Source organism: Bufo gargarizans, chromosome 4 (genome assembly GCF_014858855.1).
Source record: "Bufo gargarizans isolate SCDJY-AF-19 chromosome 4, ASM1485885v1, whole genome shotgun sequence".
NCBI classification, from domain to species: domain Eukaryota; kingdom Metazoa; phylum Chordata; class Amphibia; order Anura; family Bufonidae; genus Bufo; species Bufo gargarizans.
In genome coordinates, this window is record NC_058083.1 from 36,284,920 (window position 1) to 36,303,924 (window position 19,005).

General features: G+C 42.9%; 1 protein-coding gene across 1 annotated transcript in view; it reads left to right on the top strand.

The window, feature by feature from the left end:
* The window catches only part of LOC122935951 (cytochrome P450 2K4-like), a 111,058-nt gene extending 94,327 nt beyond the window's left edge, over positions 1-16,731 (top strand). Inside the window, exons 7-9 of the mRNA XM_044291916.1 lie at positions 13,264-13,448; positions 14,824-14,965; positions 15,995-16,731. Coding sequence (XP_044147851.1) covers positions 13,264-13,448; positions 14,824-14,965; positions 15,995-16,176 — 509 coding nt within the window. The 3' untranslated portion in view covers positions 16,177-16,731. The remainder of the gene's footprint in view (positions 1-13,263; positions 13,449-14,823; positions 14,966-15,994) is intronic.
* Positions 16,732-19,005: the final 2,274 nt, after the last annotated feature.

Consider the following 19,005-nt stretch of genomic DNA (forward strand, 5'->3'; position numbering starts at 1 on the left):
TTTTATTGAAAAAACTGTCAAGATAGGGAGGCTCAACACTTGAATGGACGGATAGCGGTGGGTTCACTGCTCACTGGGTCACTGTCACAACCAGACAGCTGAGAAGCTCTGACAGAGGCCTTTCAGAACCTCCTCCTTGAGTTTCTGTGTTGTGGTATTCAGCTCCTCCTCTCGTTAGCCTATCTCAGCTGTCATGTGTTGGACTAATTGCTTCCCTTTAAATTCTTCCCCAGAAGGCTTTTCTGGGCGGCTTATACTACTTTCTGGAGTGTGTGTGCACGCTGACTCTGTCTTCCTGTTTGCTTCAAAGCTAAGTGTTGTACCTTTATCTGTTATCTTCTGTTTGCTGGATCCCAGGTGACCCTGACTCCCTCCGTATCTTGTGTAGGGAGCCGGTGGCCGTGTCCCCTCACTATTGTAGGGTGCTCAGGGCTTTATAGTCAAGGTTCGTGGATATGCAAACCTCCACCATTCGGATCTTTGCATAGGCTGAGCAGCCAGGGAAAGTGCCAGGTCTTCTGTAGGGGTCTCCCTTGGTTCCTTAGTTTTTGGATCCAGCGAGTCGTTTATACATGTTGCTTTGCCTTGTTTCCTGTACACCGTCCGTGACATTATAAGCCGCCATAACCGTCTCAAGCATGGATCCGGTTTCACTTTTGGCTGAACGCTTCCAGAGTCTTTCATTGGAGGTAGCTGATCTCCGTAAGACTTTTTCTCAGCTTCAAGTGACCGGTTCAGCTTGCGTTCATGGAGTTTGTTCTGAGCCTAAGATCTCGCTCCCGGATACGTTCTCCGGGGGTAGTGAGAATTTTGTGCGTTTTAGAGAGGCTTGCAAACTCCATTTTCGCCTTCTTCCCCACTCCTCTGGTGATGAGGAACGGAGGGTGGGGATCATTATATCGCTGCTCAGAGGTAACGCTCAGTCCTGGGCCTTTTCGCTGCCGGAGGGGGCACGGCCTCTCCGTTCAGTGGATGAATTCTTTTTAGCCCTGGGTCAGATATATGATGATCCGGATCGTATTGCTCTGGCTGAGTCTAAACTACGTCTATTATGCCAGGGTAAACAATCCGCAGAAATATACTGTTCAGAATTTCGGAGATGGGCAGTTGATACTGGTTGGAATGATGCTGCGCTCCGAAGTCAATTTTGCCATGGTCTTTCAGAGGGATTGAAAGATGCATTTGCCTTTCATGAGAGGCCTATTTCTTTGGACTCTGCTATGTCTCAGGCCGTTCGTATTGACAGGCGTCTTAGAGAGAGAGGAGAGATGTCCCCTTCCTGTCATACTCAGTCCCAGGACAGTGCAGCGGTCCCGTTCTGTGCGCAGGGGTCTCAGTCGCCGTCAGCCCCTTCTGAGCAGGAGCCCATGCAGCTGGTGTTGATTGCTTCTGACAATAGAAGATTCAGCTCGCATGGGAGGGTTTGTTTTTGTTGTGGAGGTATAAATCATTTGGCAAATATTTGTCCCTCTAGGAGATTCAGGCACTTTTCGGGGAGTCAATAAATATAAGGTAATGTCGCACTCGAATGAGGTGGGAATCCAAACAGAGGTGCTCCCACTATCAGACGACACCCAGTCTGAAAATGTAAAGTGAATAAATAAAATTGAAGTGGGGCACACTCTTTTAAGTAAAGGGATCTTTAATAGTCTATACAATAATACACAGTAGGTTAATAATACAATGGTGGATAAAAGAGAAAATAGTGACCTTATAAGACTAAAATAAGATTATATTAGATTGCAATGAATAAGACATAAATCCCATTAAATATACTAAAATAATTCATATGATATTCAATAAATAATCGGTGTAGGTTGTGTGTTGGCATAAAAATCTTACATTGATATTTATAAATACATCCGAGGAAAAAGAATCTTGATTAAAACCAGTCTTTTGTGACTCAATTGGTAACTGAGCAAAGTCTTTCCTGATGTAGATAGTTTGTGTGCAATAAGTTAATGAAGTTGCAACATTATAGCGATACACTTGTGTGTGCTTGATCGAATTCAAAACATGTAGCTTTCAACAGTTCAAATTGCAGCGTATAGCTACAAAGACATACAGACTTTTCTGGGAGTAATAAAGAAACAAACAGGAAAAAATCTTTTAAAAATGTTCCGTCTGTTACTATTGGCAGGGTTGAGGCGGAAATTGAAGGTTTTCCATTTGCTTGTAGTTCCCGTTTTGTCCTGCCGGCTAGGGTGGCGCTAGAGAGCAAGAACATTTTTTGTAAGATTTTTGTGGATAGTGGAGCAGCGGTCAATCTCATTGATAATCAATTTGCGATAACTCATGGTTTCCAGGTGCGCACTTTGGGAAAGGATATTCCTGTTTTTGCTATCGATTCCGCTCCACTTTCTCAAAAATCATTAAAGGGCATAGTTCACAATATCCGTTTAATTGTGAGTGATGCTCATGTTGAGGATGTGTCATGTTTCGTCCTTAGCGGTTTACCCACCCCTCTGGTGTTGGGGCTGCCCTGGCTCACTAAGCATAACCCCACCATTGATTGGCAAGCGAGGCATATAAATGGTTGGAGTGACTTTTGCAGAGAGAATTGCCTCATGACATCTGTTTCTGAGGTTGCTACTAAGACTGTACCATCTTTTCTCTCTGAATTTTCGGATGTCTTCTCTGAGAGTGGAGTTCAGGATTTGCCCCCGCACAGGAAGTACGATTGCCCTATTAATCTCATCCCAGACGCCAAGCTGCCTAAATCTCGTTTATACAATCTTTCCCAACCTGAGAGGATCGCTATGCGTGCTTATATCTCTGAGAGTCTGAGAAAGGGACACATACGACCCTCAAAGTCACCTGTTGCCGCTGATTTTTTCTTTGTTAAGAAAAAAGATGGTTCTTTAAGACCTTGTCTGGATTTCAGGGAGCTGAACAATATCACAATTCGTGACCCTTATCCGCTTCCTCTGATCCCGGACCGATTTAACCAGGTTGTTAAGGCTAAAGTCTTTTCCAAATTAGATTTAAGAGGGGCATACAACCTGGTCAGGGTCAGAGAAGGGGACGAATGGAAGACGGCCTTCAATACCCCTGAGGGCCATTTTGAAAATTTGGTTATGCCTTTTGGTTTGATGAATGCCCCAGCCGTTTTTCAGCATTTCGTGAACAGCATTTTTTATCATTTGATGGGAAAATTTGTATTGGTGTATTTGGATGACATTTTGATTTTTTCTCCCGATTTCAAAACTCATAAGGAACATTTACGTCAGGTCTTGCTCATCCTGCGGGAGAATAAATTATATGCGAAACTGGAAAAATGTGTGTTTGCGGTTCCAGAAATTCAATTTCTGGGGTTTCTTCTCTCCGCTTCTGGTTTTCGCATGGACCCCGAGAAGGTCCGCGCTGTGCTTGAGTGGGAGCTTCCTGAGAATCAAAAGGCGCTGATGCGTTTTTTGGGCTTTGCCAATTATTACAGGAAGTTCATTTTGAATTATTCTTCTATTGTTAAACCACTCACTGATATGACCAGAAAGGGGGTAGATTTTTCTTCTTGGTCAGTAGAGGCGCGTAAGCCTTTTTCTGATATCAAGGAGAGTTTTGCTTCCGCTCCCATCTTGGTGCAACCTGATGTTTCTTTACCCTTCATAGTTGAGGTTGATGCTTCTGAGGTGGGTGTGGGGGCGGTCTTGTCTCAGGGTTCCTCTCCTGCCAATTGGCGACCGTGTGCCTTTTTCTCAAGAAAACTCTCCTCCGTAGAGAGAAATTACGATGTGGGAGATAGGGAATTGTTGGCCATCAAGTTGGCTTTTGAGGAATGGCGCCATTGGCTAGAGGGAGCCAGACACCCTATTACCGTATTTACTGACCATAAACATCTGGCCTACTTGGAGTCAGCCAAGCGTCTGAACCCAAGACAGGCCAGATGGTCGTTGTTCTTTTCTAGGTTTAATTTTGTTGTCACGTTCCGCCCTGGAGTTAAGAATGTGAAGGCAGATGCCCTGTCACGTTGTTTTCCGGGAATTTTGAAGACCCGGGTCCCATTTTGGCTGAAGGTGTGGTGGTCTCTGCTCTTTATCCTGAATTGGAGGCAGAGGTGCAGGCAGCCCAGTCAGAGGCTCCTGATCTTTGTCCTCCTGGGAGGTTGTTTGTGCCTCTCGCTTTAAGACACAAGATTTTTAAAGAACACCACGATACGGTCCTTGCTGGGCACCCGGGGGTAAGAGCCACACTGGATCTCATCGCTCGGAGATTCTGGTGGCCTGCGCTTCGTAAGTCGGTTGAGGGTTTTGTGGCAGCCTGCGAGACTTGCGCTCGTGCCAAAGTCCCTCATTCACAGCCATCAGGTCCTCTCCTTCCCTTACCCATTCCTTCCCGTCCTTGGACACATCTGTCCATGGACTTCATAACGGACCTGCCTCGTTCCTCGGGGAAGACTGTGATTCTGGTGGTGGTGGACCGTTTTAGCAAAATGGTGCATTTCATCCCTTTTCCTGGTTTGCCCAATGCTAAGACGCTGGCGCAGGCATTTGTTGATCACATTGTCAAATTGCACGGTATTCCTTCAGACATAGTCTCTGATAGGGGCACGCAGTTTGTTTCCAGATTCTGGAAGGCTTTCTGTTCTCGCTTGGGGGTTCGGTTGTCATTCTCTTCTGCTTTCCACCCACAGTCGAATGGTCAGACAGAGCGTGTCAATCAGAATCTGGAGACATATCTGCGTTGTTTTGTGGCGGAGAATCAAGAGGATTGGTGTTCTTTTTTGTCCCTTGCTGAGTTTGCTTTAAATAACCGTCGTCAGGAGTCCTCTGATAAGTCACCATTTTTTGGTGCATATGGGTTTCATCCACAGTTTGGGACTTTCTCGGGAGAGGGGTCTTCTGGTTTACCTGATGAGGACAGATTCTCCTCGTCTTTGTCATCTATTTGGCAAAAGATTCAAGATAATCTAAAGAGCATGAGTGAGAGATATAAGCGTGTGGCTGATAAGAGACGTGTGCTTGGTCCGGACCTGAATGTTGGTGATCTGGTGTGGTTGTCTACCAAGAATATCAAATTGAATGTTCCCTCCTGGAAGTTGGGTCCTAGGTTTATTGGGCCTTACAAAATCCTGTCTGTCATCAATCCTGTTGCATACCGTCTTGATCTTCCTCAGACTTGGAAGATCCATAATGTTTTTCATAAGTCCTTATTGAAACCTTATGTTCAACCCATTGTACCCTCGCCTTTGCCTCCTCCTCCGATTATGGTTGATGGGAATCTTGAATTTCAGGTCTCTAGGATTGTGGATTCTCGTCTTGTCCGCGGTTCTCTTCAGTACCTTGTTCAGTGGGAGGGGTATGGTCCTGAGGAGAGGATGTGGGTCCCAGTGACTGACATTAAGGCCTCTCGTCTCATCAGGGCTTTCCATAGGTCCCATCCTGAGAAGGTGGGTTCTGAGTATCCGGAGTCCACTCGTAGAGGGAGGGGTACTGTCACAACCAGACAGCTGAGAAGCTCTGTGAGAGGCCTTTCAGAACCTCCTCCTTGAGTTTCTGTGTTGTGGTATTCAGCTCCTCCTCTCGTTAGCCTATCTCAGCTGTCATGTGTTGGACTAATTGCTTCCCTTTAAATTCTTCCCCAGAAGGCTTTTCTGGGCGGCTTATACTACTTCCTGGAGTGTGTGTGCATGCTGACTCTGTCTTCCTGTTTGCTTCAAAGCTAAGTGTTGTACCTTTATCTGTTATCTTCTGTTTGCTGGATCCCAGGTGACCTTGACTCCCTCCGTATCTTGTGTAGGGAGCCGGTGGTCGTGTCCCCTCACTATTGTAGGGTGCTCAGGGCTTTATAGTCAAGGTTCGTGGATATGCAAACCTCCACCATTCGGATCTTTGCATAGGCTGAGCAGCCAGGGAAAGTGCCAGGTCTTCTGTAGGGGTCTCCCTTGGTTCCTTAGTTTTTGGATCCAGCGAGTCGTTTATACATGTTGCTTTGCCTTGTTTCCTGTACACCGTCCGTGACAGTCACCCACCCAGTTGGGAGTGAATTAATGGTAAAAGAAAATAGCAGGCAACACCACCTTCTTGAAAAATGTGAAACACTCTAAAATGATATATTTGAATATTCAACACTTTATTAGTGCAAGATATCACACAGTGTAAAACAATGTATAAAAACACCCGGTGTATAAAAATAGATGCAGATAAAATACATGCAAATAAAATACATAAACATAAAATGTCACTAAAATGATCAAGTTGAAGGTGTTCAAAGGTGGCACTCTAGATTAGTGCAGATTCTGATATATACAGTTTCCTGAGTTGTGTTGCAATAGTTGCATAGCAATATCCAGCTGTGATAAACAGTAGAAAATAGAAAACACTCCACTTCTCTCATAAGCTGCCCATTAGCGTCTGCATAAATGGCTGCCAAACTGAATCAGATTGTCTCTATGAGACTCTTACCACTCCGTAGTGTTGACTGCGTTGATATATCAGCAAATTCGCTGGATGTTGTACTTGCATGGAGCGGTGAACGATGTGGTCGCCAAGACGCTGGACACTGAATGAGTGCGGTTTGGAGCGCACAGCTTCCGTGCTTGAAGGGCGTGTTTCAGGTCAGGTGATCCTGACGAGCAAGTCAAGTGGTCAGGTCAGCTGATGCAGACGCCCGATCACGTGGTACACAGGTCCTTATACCATAGTATTACAACTGTCCAGGTCCTATGTTGCAGTATATTGCCGTAGGTATCTGTATTGACAAATAGTTTTTTATCCGCAGGAATCCTTCTGTACTTTAGGTCCGAACCAGTACTGGATGTGGAAATTGTGTAGTCCGCTTTTCTTTTACCATTAAATTTTTTTATTACATGCAATTACAAAAGTATTCAGATTTAGGTTTCATGGGACAACCCCTTTAAAGAGGTTGTGCACCTTTGTGGAAGGGAGGTTGTTAAACTACCCCTCTTGGGCATACCTATCTGCTTCCCAGAGCTGGCCCCTTCTATCCCTGACCTTGGCTGCTCTGCCACACTCCCACGGAAGCACTCCGTAGTGCTGCCGTAGGGTTCCGTGCCTCCGTTTCGCACTGCAGCTCCGGATTGCGGACCCATTCAAGCTGTTTGCGGCCCGCAATATGGCGACGACCCAGTATTTTTTTATTTACTGTGAGTCAGTAAAAAAAATCACGGAGACATGCATTACTTTGATCCGTGATGCGGACCAAGCACGCCCATTGAAGTCTATGGGTCCTTGAAAATCACAACACAGATGGCATTCATGCTGTGTCCGTTTTTCCCTTAAGACTGATAGGAGGTTCTTTGGAAATTAATTTTCAGCTGATCAACATCAGTGAATTATGGATGACACACAGATAGTAAAAACAGACACATGGACGAACCACGGGATCCTTCACGGATATACCATGTAAGCTTTTTTTCACAGATGTGACACTGACACGGAAATGTGAACGAGACCTGATATTGATTACCTATTGTCAGGATAGGTCATTAATATCTGATTGGTGGGGTTGGATACCAGGCACCCCTGCCTATCAGCTGTGAGATGAGGAGATGGTGCTCCAATCGAGCACCGCTTCGAGGTCTTTGCACTACGCATTGTGGGAGATTTATCAAAACTGGTGTAAAGGAAAACTGGCTTAGTTGTCCATATCAACCAATCAGATTCCTTCTTTCATTTTCCAAAAGAGCTCTGAAAAATGTGGAATCTGATTGGTTCCTATGGGCAACTAAGCCAGTTTTCCTTTACACCAGTTTTAATAAATCTCCCACTCCTGTGGAGCGGTGGTGTAGTGTAATCATGTGAGATGGGGAAACAGCTCTCCTTGTCTGAACACTGCTTGTGTAGGGTAAATTAAATGAGGTGGGGTCTCAGAGCATAGAGAAGAAGAAGAGGCAGCCATCCTAGAGTCAGGTTGTGAGAGACACTAGATGCTGTGTGAGTAGAGAGTCTAACGGCATCCAGGTGTGAGAGCATCCCTCAGTGACCAGAGCTGCAGCTAAATGAAGCTGATTGTGTCCAAGACCCTGATCCTGTCCAGAGGAAGGAAGATTGCTGCTAGGAATGCTGATGAGAGCAGAGAAACAAAGAAACATACACTGCGGTACCGCATGCTTGTTGGAGAGACATTTGTTCTGTTCAGAGTCACCAGCGGATGCAATGCAGACCTGGGTCAGTAAGATCGTGCACGCACCTCATTACAGTGTTGGCGCCTAGAGACTGAGACCAGGCCTGTAGTTAGTTAGTTAGGGTTTCTGTTTGTGTCAGGCCACAAGGGTTACTACTGTTCATTGCAAGGACTCCATAACTTACAGTGACATTTCACATTGGAGATCTGATAAAATTCCCAAACTCGAGCCAGGCTGGCATTTTGCTCAGAAGGAATACTCAGGCATGTGCTACAGGACCAGTTATGGGAGGGGGAATACTTTAGATCTGTGTAAGATTGTAAGCTGTTGTGCTGCACCGCAGGGTAGCCCATACCACACACCCATACAGTGATTCTTTTAGGGTAATAGCAGGTAAGGTGTGGCAGTTTAGTTGTGCCCGCCAGTAGGTAAATGACTGCTCTTTCCTCCTGCATCTATCGGAGGGCGCTATGCTGTACAGCACAAGGGTATCAGCCTTCCAGCTGAGTGTATGTAAATTTATTGTAGGTTGCCAGCATTTGTGGTTGGGTTTATTGCCACATTTGAGTAAAATTCTGTTTTGGCAAAAGCTGGTATTGGGGTTGCTTTCCTCGTTTGTGACTTCACTGTATACTGGGGAGCCCACCCCGGTACACTGCTTACAATTACAAGAACTCACTCCATTCCCTTGAATGGAGTGAGTACTCGTATTACACTGCACTTCTGAGATGAAGTGCAGTGTAATTAAGAGGAAGTTGGATTCACAATGGAGCACCGCGTCCTCGTCTCACAGCTGATTGGCAGGGGTGCCAGTTGTCAGACCCCACTGATCAGATATTGATGACCTAACCAGAGGATAGGTCATCAATATTAACAATAGAAAAACCCTTTAAGTCCCTTTGGAAGGAGAGGGAGAGCCTAGTATGCTACTCTGGATTTATTGGTTATACATGTTATCTGGAGCACTTAGTATGCGTAGTAACTGTGCAGAGTATGGTAGGCCTTGTCATTCTGTTCATATATTCGATCAATTAGTTTATTGTTCGGTACTGTAGATTTAATATGGTTCTCAATCTGATTGGCACTTTTAATGTACCAGGCACTTTAAAGGTTAATAAGGTTGAGAGGACTAGATAAAGACTCCTGTCTGTGCGGCTGTTTTGCAGTGCTCCTGTGGCCGCACAAGTGATCGCTGTCCCGCTCATGTGATTGGCGCTACATGCATAGAAGTCTCAGCTCTGCACACGCACAAATCTGGGCTGTATTAAGTGTTGGTATCAGGATGCACCGCCAATGAGCACCAGGACAAGTGGGAGGCAGCGGAAATGCTTTGGGCAATGAGCGCTTTCTTTGTGGAAGTGTTCATCTCTGCATATTCAACTGTATTGCTATATTAACCAAATAATTTTTTTGTAGCTCTATATGTAAGGTTTTATAAGTATACCTTTAACTGGAAGGCTGGAGGGAAGGGGTTAGGTTAAGAATTTGGCATGGGAGGTTGGGCGTCATTTCAGTTTTTGCCTCAGGCAGCAGAAAATCTAGATGCACCAATGGTTGATATGTGGACAACCAGTTTAGGAACAATTTTTCTGGTTTGATTTCATTTTGACATCTCTGAGAACAGTTTGTTGTGGTGAGGCTAGGTCACAAGGACCTGCATACATCCTAGGACTGGAGTCAATCCACACCAATGCGCTGTTTTTGAGTACCTATTAGAGTAAGTCATGAGCTCCTCACCGGAAACGTTGTTGTTTTACTAATTGTTATAGGTATATAAGTATAAGGGTCCATTCACACGTCCGCAATTTTGTTCCGCAATTTGCGGAACAGAATTGCGGGTCCATTCATTCCTATGGGACAGCACAATGTGCTGCCCGGACACGGAATTGCGGACCCGCACTTCCGGGTCCGCAATTCTGTTCCCGAAAAAAATAGAACATGTCCTATTCTTGTCTGCAATTGCGGACAAGAATAGGCATATTCTATTATTGCTGGCAATGTGCGGTCTGCAAAATGTGGAACGCACATTGCCGCTGTCCGTGTTTTGCGGACGTGTGAATGGACCCTAAGGAAGACTGGTTTCCAGTGATGTACCATCCTTGGCCAAAACAGTCAGTGAAAGGCGTCGGGAGTGGGACATCACTGGTGGCCAACATCCTCCTTCTGGGTATTTTTTTATACCCCCTCTCTTACTTATCTTACTTTTTGTGAGTTAGTAGTATTATTCTGCTGAGGATATCTTTATTATTGCTGTTGGGGTTATAGATATGGCAATAGGTAGCTAGGTCATATGCGTTGGTACATTGCATATGTTGGAGGGTGCCGCTGTATAATCTGTGCACCAGATGTCCCTGTTGTATTTTCCATCTGTCCCTGTGCGTTTTAGAGTACTTTCACACTTGCGCTGTGGGATTCTAGCAGGCAGTTCCGGCTGCCAGATATGACTATCTGTATGCAAACGGATACCATTTGTAGACGGATCTTGATGCAGATCTGTCTCACAAATGCATTGCAATACCGGATCCGTCTCTCCGGTTGTCATCCGGAAAAAACGGATCAGGTATTTATCTTTTTCCCTTTTTTAAAGGTCTGCGCAGACCGCAAAACCAGATCAGTTTTTCCGGAACACTTGGGGCCAGATCCGGCATTAATGTATTTTAATGGAAAATAATGCTGGACCCAGCATTCCGGCAAGTGTTTCGGAATTTTGGAGAGAGAAAATACCAAAGCATTCTGCAGTATTTTTTCCGTCCAAAAAACGTACAGTGACTGAACTGAAGACATCCTGATGCATACTGGATTTCTCTCCATTCAGAATGCATTAGGATAGTTTAACACAAGTGTGAAAGTAATATTATTCTTCGCTAACGAGGAGGTCATGCCATAAAAAAACATTCCTATAGGAGAACTTATTAGGAGGAAGAGAAAAGGCTCAGATTTGACTATTTTTCTTAAATAACATGAGATTTGCATGAAATTAGGACAAAAAGGGTATCCAACATGAATGTTACAGTACACAAAAGATATTGTTGCTCCTATTCATAGAAGTATTTTTTTGGAAGGCCAAATGCTGTACTATGTAAGGAAGAAAGATGAAATAAAAAATATAAAAAAACTAGAAAGGGCACAACCGGGCACATATTCGTTACTACCTACAGTCAACCATGTAATCAGCTTGTTGGCATTGTGAAAAATTACGGATCAAAATCTAGCCAGCGATTTAAGGGTACATGCAGATGGGTGCGGGTGAACACGCAGAGGAACCACACACATTTCCTTGTGGCTTTCTGTGCATTTCTGTACCCAAAAAGCACAAAAAAACTGCAGTGCAAAACAACGGTTTCTGGCACAGATTTCATCCGTAAAGTGTACATGAGATTTGTTTAATGTTGTACACATTGCTGGTACTGCACTACGCAGCGGTTTTTCCGAACGAGAATCTGCATAGAAAAATTGTGTATAAATCCGTAGTGATGAGCGGCAGGGGTCATATTCGAATTCGCGATATTTCGCGAATATATTTTAGAATTCGAAAATTGCCGATTTTTTTTCTTGAATAAAAATTCGAATCCGAAAATTCGAATTACGAAAATTCGCATATTACACAATCATTACCTTGCCGATTTTTTCAAGAAAAAAAAATCGCACATTTTCGAATATGACCCCTGCCGCTCATCGCTACTCCTAAAGTCAAGTATATTGCAGCCTTCTTATTGGCCCACAAGCTAGAAGCAGGAAGGGATCATGTGTACTGATTAAAAAAAAAAAAAAAAAAATAGGAAAAAAATAGAATATTCGAAATTACGAATATATATAACTATATTCGAAATATTCGCGAATTTTCGAAGTACCTATATTCGCGATAAAAATTCGAAATTCGAATATTCGTGATCAACACTATAAATCCGCAACATTTGTAGATGGCTTCTTTCCCGTTCCTGACTGCCTTACAAATATATACTTTGTGGTCGGGGATTCAAAGATGGCGCCCGCTCGCGAGTTTCAAGCAGCAGACATTCGGGGTTAATGTATTTGATCCACAATAATGTCAATCACACACATTTAACCCCTCAGATGCCGAGGTCAAATTTCATCCTTAATGATCCGAGGCTGCCACACGTAAGTTCCTATGAAGACCCTACCTGTGGCTAATGCTTTGGAGTCTATGAGATAATGATTGCTTGTTCATGTTCCCGAGGAGTACTATTAAAAAGAAAAAGAAATTTTAAAAATATTAAAAAAATAAAATAAAAAACATAAAAACTCAAATCATCCCCCTTTCCCCAAAATATTTATTAAAATATATAAACAATTAAACAAATAAAGATCATGGGCATCGTTGTGCGTGAAAATGTCCTTAATATTAAAATATATTATTTTTTTTTTATCCCATAAGGCAAACAGTGAAACAGAAAAAAAGTCTAAATGACCAATTAGCTGTTTTTTGGTTGCTTTGCCTACCACAACAAATTTAATAAAAAGTGATAAAAAAAATGCTTCACACGTCTCACACTTTGGTATAAATGACAAGTACAGATCACACTGCAAAAAATTTGCTCTCACACAGTTCCATACAGATAAAAAAAAAAAAGTTATGGTGGTAAGAATGTAGTAATGTAAAGAAAAAAACATAAAAATGTGGCTGGATTGTTTTTTTTTTTGTAATTCCACGCCATTTCTATTTTTTTTCCCCACTTCCCACTACATTTTATGCAACCGTAATTGGTGCCATTAGAAAATACAACTTATCCGACAAAAAACAAGCCCTCATACAGCTATGTGAATGTAGAAAAGTTATGGCTTTTGGGAAGGCTGGGGGTAAAAAACTAAAATGAAAAAAATGGAAAATCGCCTGGACACTAAGGGGTCAAGATGAAAATTAGAAAGCATTTGTCTGATGCTGTGAACACAGACGCTATTATTCCATTAATTGTTTCAAGCCATTTTGAATAGGAATATGGGGCACTGTGAGTGCGTTAAAAGTACAGGGGATAGAGAAGGTTAGAGGAGGGGGATCATCGAGGATCCTTCATACACCGTGAAACATACTGGATTAAACCATTAATGGAATAATAGCATCTGTGTCCAAAGCATCAGACAAAACCAAATATCAATCCAGCACTTTATAGATACTAGGATAACTAGGATAATTTTTCTTTTTCAAAAACTACATGTATTAGAACGAGTACATGATGAAATTGATACAGTGATTGGAACAGCCGTGCCACGGATTGACCATCGTAAGGATATGCCCTACACCAATGCCGTGATTTATGAGACTCAGAGAGCTGCTAATATTGTACCAATGAATCTTCCTCGAGAAACTACAACAGATGTTGTTTTTCAAGGCTACCATCTACCAAAAGTAAGTGTTCTTGCTGTTTTTTGTTTGGGGACAAACTGGCTATAGCAATGATGCTATGGTTCACTTTTTACTTACTGTCATAATGTTATGCAAGCGGGTGTGGACCCACTGCGCCATTGACTGGCTATACTATGGAGGTGCGTGGCTAAGTAACTATCTGGTCTTCACTAGAGCCTTTGATGGTGAGGATAGGCTTGGGCCATTAGAGTAGTCATCAGGTAACACTCCAGAGCAGTCCCTGGGCCAGTGGCAGCTGACCTCGGGGTCAGAGATACCAGTGCAAAACCCCTAAGAAAAAAGACATGTCAGGAAGTCCGGAGTCAGAGAAGGCAGTGATCAAGCAAAGTCCGTAATTGAGGTCCAAGGTCATAGGCAGTCGGCAATTGAGCAATGTCCATAATCGAAGTCCAAGGTTAGAGGCAGGCAGCACACAGCAGCAGGGGGGAGTGAGGGAGCCTGGTGCCCGTGCATAAGGGCAGCAGTGAAGGCACAGAACTCTGAGCTAATACATAACTAGTTGAGGTAGGCACAATTGAGTTTTCTCAATGGATATCTCCAATGTCACTTCTCACCACACCTCCCCCCAGAAGTCTAAACAAGACAATGAGAGAATGCAGGTGGTCAGCTTGCCTGGGCAACCATACATGACACCAGTCCTTGAGTTATTATCACTGCAGGTAGTCTTTGACATCTTTTACATTTTTATGTTCTTTTTTTAGCCTTTTGTAGCCCAGGTCTTTCTTCTTGGATCTGGTTAGGGTTACATAGTTGTAATACAATTGCTTAGTAACCTGACAGCTATTTTTCCCAACTCCCCCATTTAAACAACTAGGTAAAGCATGCATGTATCCTGAACAGGGAGAGTATACTGCAAATCACCTCATACAGTGGCTTATCTCTCCGAGAACCAAAGGATCTGACAGTTGAAATACAATTGCCCAGTCCTTATCTCCCCCAATATCTGCCATTAGGTACCCATACACATCAGCTGGGTGGCTGACTGGTCACACCAAAATGGGCAGTGTATAACTAGCTTTAGTTCTAAGGTTAGCCTAATTACCATTAAAGATGATTTCAGATACTTTATTATTGATGGTCTATCCTGAGGTAAATTAATATCTAATCAACTAGGGGTCAAACAGCTGTTCTGCAGTAGCTCTGGTGCCAAAAGTCAAAGTTGGAACTACATAGTTCCATGCATTTATGTAGAGGATGGAACTGATTACTGCTGCATCGCTCCCATATATTAATGGCCTATTCTGAGGATAGGCCACGAATATTAAAGTACCTTAAAAACCCCTTTAATTATGATCTAAAGATGAATAATGTTTATGCTGAACATGAGATGTGTTACATTTATTATTTCCTTTTCTAGGGCACATACGTTATTCCGCTTCTGGAATCAGTTTTATATGATAGAACACAGTTTGAGAAACCACAGTCCTTCTTCCCTGAACATTTCCTTGATTCAGAAGGACAGTTTGTCAAGAATCCTGCTTTCATGCCATTTTCAGCAGGTAACATGACATTAGAAGTATCAGTGGCCTAATTCTTGAATCCTATGGTCAATTCATAATCGGTTATCAAAACAATCATTGCAGCATTGTTCTCAGCAGGTATGATTACTCTTTAAAGAGATTGTCCAGTTTGGACAGCTCGTTTTTAGATGGGTCGCTGAACAATACATTGATCAGAGTGTTTATCTCAGCTGAGACACCAAATCATAAAAGTGAGTCTTTAGTCACACAATCAGTGTTTGGTCAGTGATTTACATCAGTGATTTTGAGCCAAAACCAGGTGTGGGTCGAAAGCACTGAATAGCAGCTGATCTTTCCCTTATACCTTACCTCTGTGTAGCCTCCACTCTTGGTTTTGGCTCACAATTACTGATGGAAATATCTGACTGAACACTGACGAGAGAATAAGGCCTGAGGGGGAAGTTTTCAATTTACCTGAAAGAAACTACAAAATAAGTTTATATTTACACCATTTAAATTAAAGTCAACTGGACGTCTATACAATCAACAGGCAAACAAGGTCCTCTAGAGCAGGAGATGCTTTGTTTAGCCAGTCTATCTGCTGGCTAATTGATGAAGATCTTAAACTGATGCACTTTATTAATTGCCTTAGAATTCCTTAATACAGTATTAATGAATTTTCTAAACCAGACCATCCATTTCAAGTTTCAGTAAGCACTGGTTGGAAAACACCTCCTTGTTAGACTTACAAGACTATCACATGGTGTATGTGAACACTTGGGCTACATAAATATAGTGGGCTCTCTGTCTACTTCACCCTCAAGTTAATAAATGTGGAGGATGTTTCCCATATTTACCAGACATTAGCCACCCCAATCTAAGTAAAACCTGGTATCTGCCCATGTATGCATGGCACCAACCCTGCTAAGGTTACTAGACTAAAATAAAAAGTAGACTAAACATATTAGAGGAGGACATGTATTACAAGATGATTGCACTGTGCTAAGAAGATATCCTTTACACACATCTCATTCAATTCTAATCTTAATTCCTTGTAACCCCATCTAGGAAGAAGGGCTTGTGCTGGAGAAACACTGGCAAAAATGGAGTTGTTCCTGTTCTTCACTAGCCTTATGCAAAAATTTACTTTTCATTCTTCTTCAGAGATGACCGACTTCCAAGTGAAACCACAAGTAGGATTTACAATTTCTCCTGTAGCTCAGAAAATCTGTTGTGTGCCACGGATTTGAGCAAAAGTAGCCACTTCAAGACATTTGGCTTTACAAAGTGGAGAAATGGTACTCACATAATGGTATCAAACCTATCACATCTGAAATCTAAAATATAGATAATTGCTAAGAATTTCTTATGTTAAATGAAAGTTTATATAGCAGCGTTTTATTATGAAATAGCAGACCAATCTACATAGAGAGAATTGACTTGATTCATTGGGTAAGATGTGGCCAGCTTTAGCCCTCACCCCACTATTCAAGTATTGGTGAAGGGAAATGTACCTCCAAATTTGATGATGATTTTTTTTTCTACAACTTTATCAGCCATGGAGATCTCAAAACAACCATCCATTTGTATCCTTATAGGCCAAGCTATTAATTTTGAGAGGTAATTAGTATGTAAAATTGTCAGATTTCCAAATTAGAGAAGTAGCAATATTTTGTTTACAGAGATGAGCAAATTACCGTATTTATCGGCGTATAACACGCACAGGCGTATAACACGCACCTTCATTTTAAGAGGGAAATTTCAGGAAAAAAATTTAAATTTCAAATAAAGAACTTTGAAGCAAAATAAGGGTAGCTCAGAACTTTTTTTTAATTAATATTATTACCACTTATAAGGTAAATAATGTAAAAGGGAGACACTTATGGGGCTCTGTGGATGACACTTATGTCATCCACAGATCCCCATAAGTGTCATCTACAGATCCCCCATCAGATGGATCAGTGTGGAGAGAGGAGGCGGGGACACTCATGGCGGGGCCCGGTGCAGTGACTCTACTCTAATACACCGGGCCCCGCAACTGTTAAACATTCAATCTGATCTCTATATCTAATTGTAGACGCGCTGTACGGTACTTACTGTAGTACCGGAGGTATAACATTAAGACGGCGCAGACCGGCATCTCCCTCGGTCATGCGCCGCCTGTCTCAGCTCCCTCCTGATGCGCCGCCTGCCCCAGCTCCCTCCTCATGCGCCGCCAGCCCCAGCTCCCTCCTCATGCGCCGCCTGCCTGCTTATCTCACTTTATGAATGAACAGGCAGGCGGCGCATGACAGAGGGAGCTGCGGCAGGCGCTGCGCCGTCTTAATGTTATACCTCCGGTATGTAAAAACATGGCTTCTTAACATTATATCGGCGTATAACACGCATACATCATTTGCCCCCTATTTTCAGGGGGAAAAAGTGCGTGTTATACGCCGATAAATACGGTAATTCTAAATGAATCAAATTGGATCCCAGCTTTGTAAAAATTCAAGTTGCTTCTAAATCCAATTTGTTTGTTGTTGATTCAATTCAAGAAAATTTTGGAGACAGAGAGAAAAATAATAAAAAGATTGTTTTTTAAGTGAGAGACAATAAAGAAAAAAATATCCTAAGAGCCCTATGAGACCTCAGAATGTCAAACACAAATTTTCTGGTTAACGGAGCATTTTTGATTCAGGTAGAATTAATTCAGATTGCTGAGTCACTCAGAGACTTTGCATTATGTCTACAGAAAGCACTGAAGGTTTTTGTAAATCCCTGTGAAGCAGATAATTAAGTCAAAACTCACAGAGCAATTTATTTAGCGTGCCAGCGCAGAAACTTTAAGGAGCTAGTTAATGATGCTGACTGCCCAACATCCAAATTCCACCTTCCTAGACTTAAAATAGTTAGCTTTCAGCATTCTTGGTTGAGACCACCAACCAAAACCTGTCATACCTGCTGTTCTAGCCACAAGTCAGCACCCTGTGCCTCCAAAGATTATTTTCATGGCCAGCCAGGAAGCTCAAGCTCCAGTTCCAGATCATGTTGCTGTCCTAACATATCAAGTTAATCTCCTGGCCAAAAGTATGAAGAAAATGTAGCAAAAACCTAAGTAGTAGGAATAGCCCTTATTACTAGAGGATGAGACTCCACTGCTCACTCCAGTGAGCATCTTCTGACTCTAAATCTGAGCTCGGGCAGATGGTCTACTTACCTCTTTGATGAACAAAAGAGAACTGTAGGTCATACCGACACAAAATTGGCATTACAGAGAAGGCGTGCTGGCAGTTAAAATGGCATCCCCCAAGGCTAAGGTGGAAAACCGGAGGACCATAAGATCCCAGCTGGATACCCAGGTATATAAGACCTCATCCTGAAGTAGTTCTCCAAAATGATAGGTTTCTTTCTGTTGCTTTGTTGGACATTGGTTCTCAAGTCACCACCATAAAGCAGTATGCATTTCAGAAATATTGGGACAGCCACCAGAATCTTGGCTAAGCATTACGGCCAGTAATGTCAAACCGGTGTCTGTGCACAGGTACTTTGAACCAACCCTTCAGATACAAGGGACAACCCTACCAAAACAGGGTGTTATTGTACAGTAGTGCAAGTCCAAGAAGACAACAATCCTTCAGTAATGCTTGGAAAGCATGTTATCAGAAACTGCTATAGAGAAATGCTCATGCTCAAAGCACTATGCAAGTCTATGCCTACAGCTTCACCTATCACTAAGAGGTGATTCAACAAACCATCCATGTACTAAGTACTTAACAAAAACTTGTCAATGCAAAGGGAGAGATATGCTGTGCTGACATTAGAGATAACCACGAGTGGTCCTAAAACCCAGTACTGAGACACTTTTTGGGGTACAGGACTGTCCAGTAGTGATGAACGAGCATGCTCAGCCAAATCCCTGTTTGGCTCGAGCATCGCTATGCTCGGCACATGGCGGTACTCGGCCGAGTACCACATGTGCTCGAGCGCCATGCTCGAGTCTCCTCCCCGCACGTTTGGTGCCTGCTAAGCAGCCAATGAACGTGCAGGTAAGTATTGCCATCACTGTAATGCCGGTCGCCATGTTTTCTACTGGCATT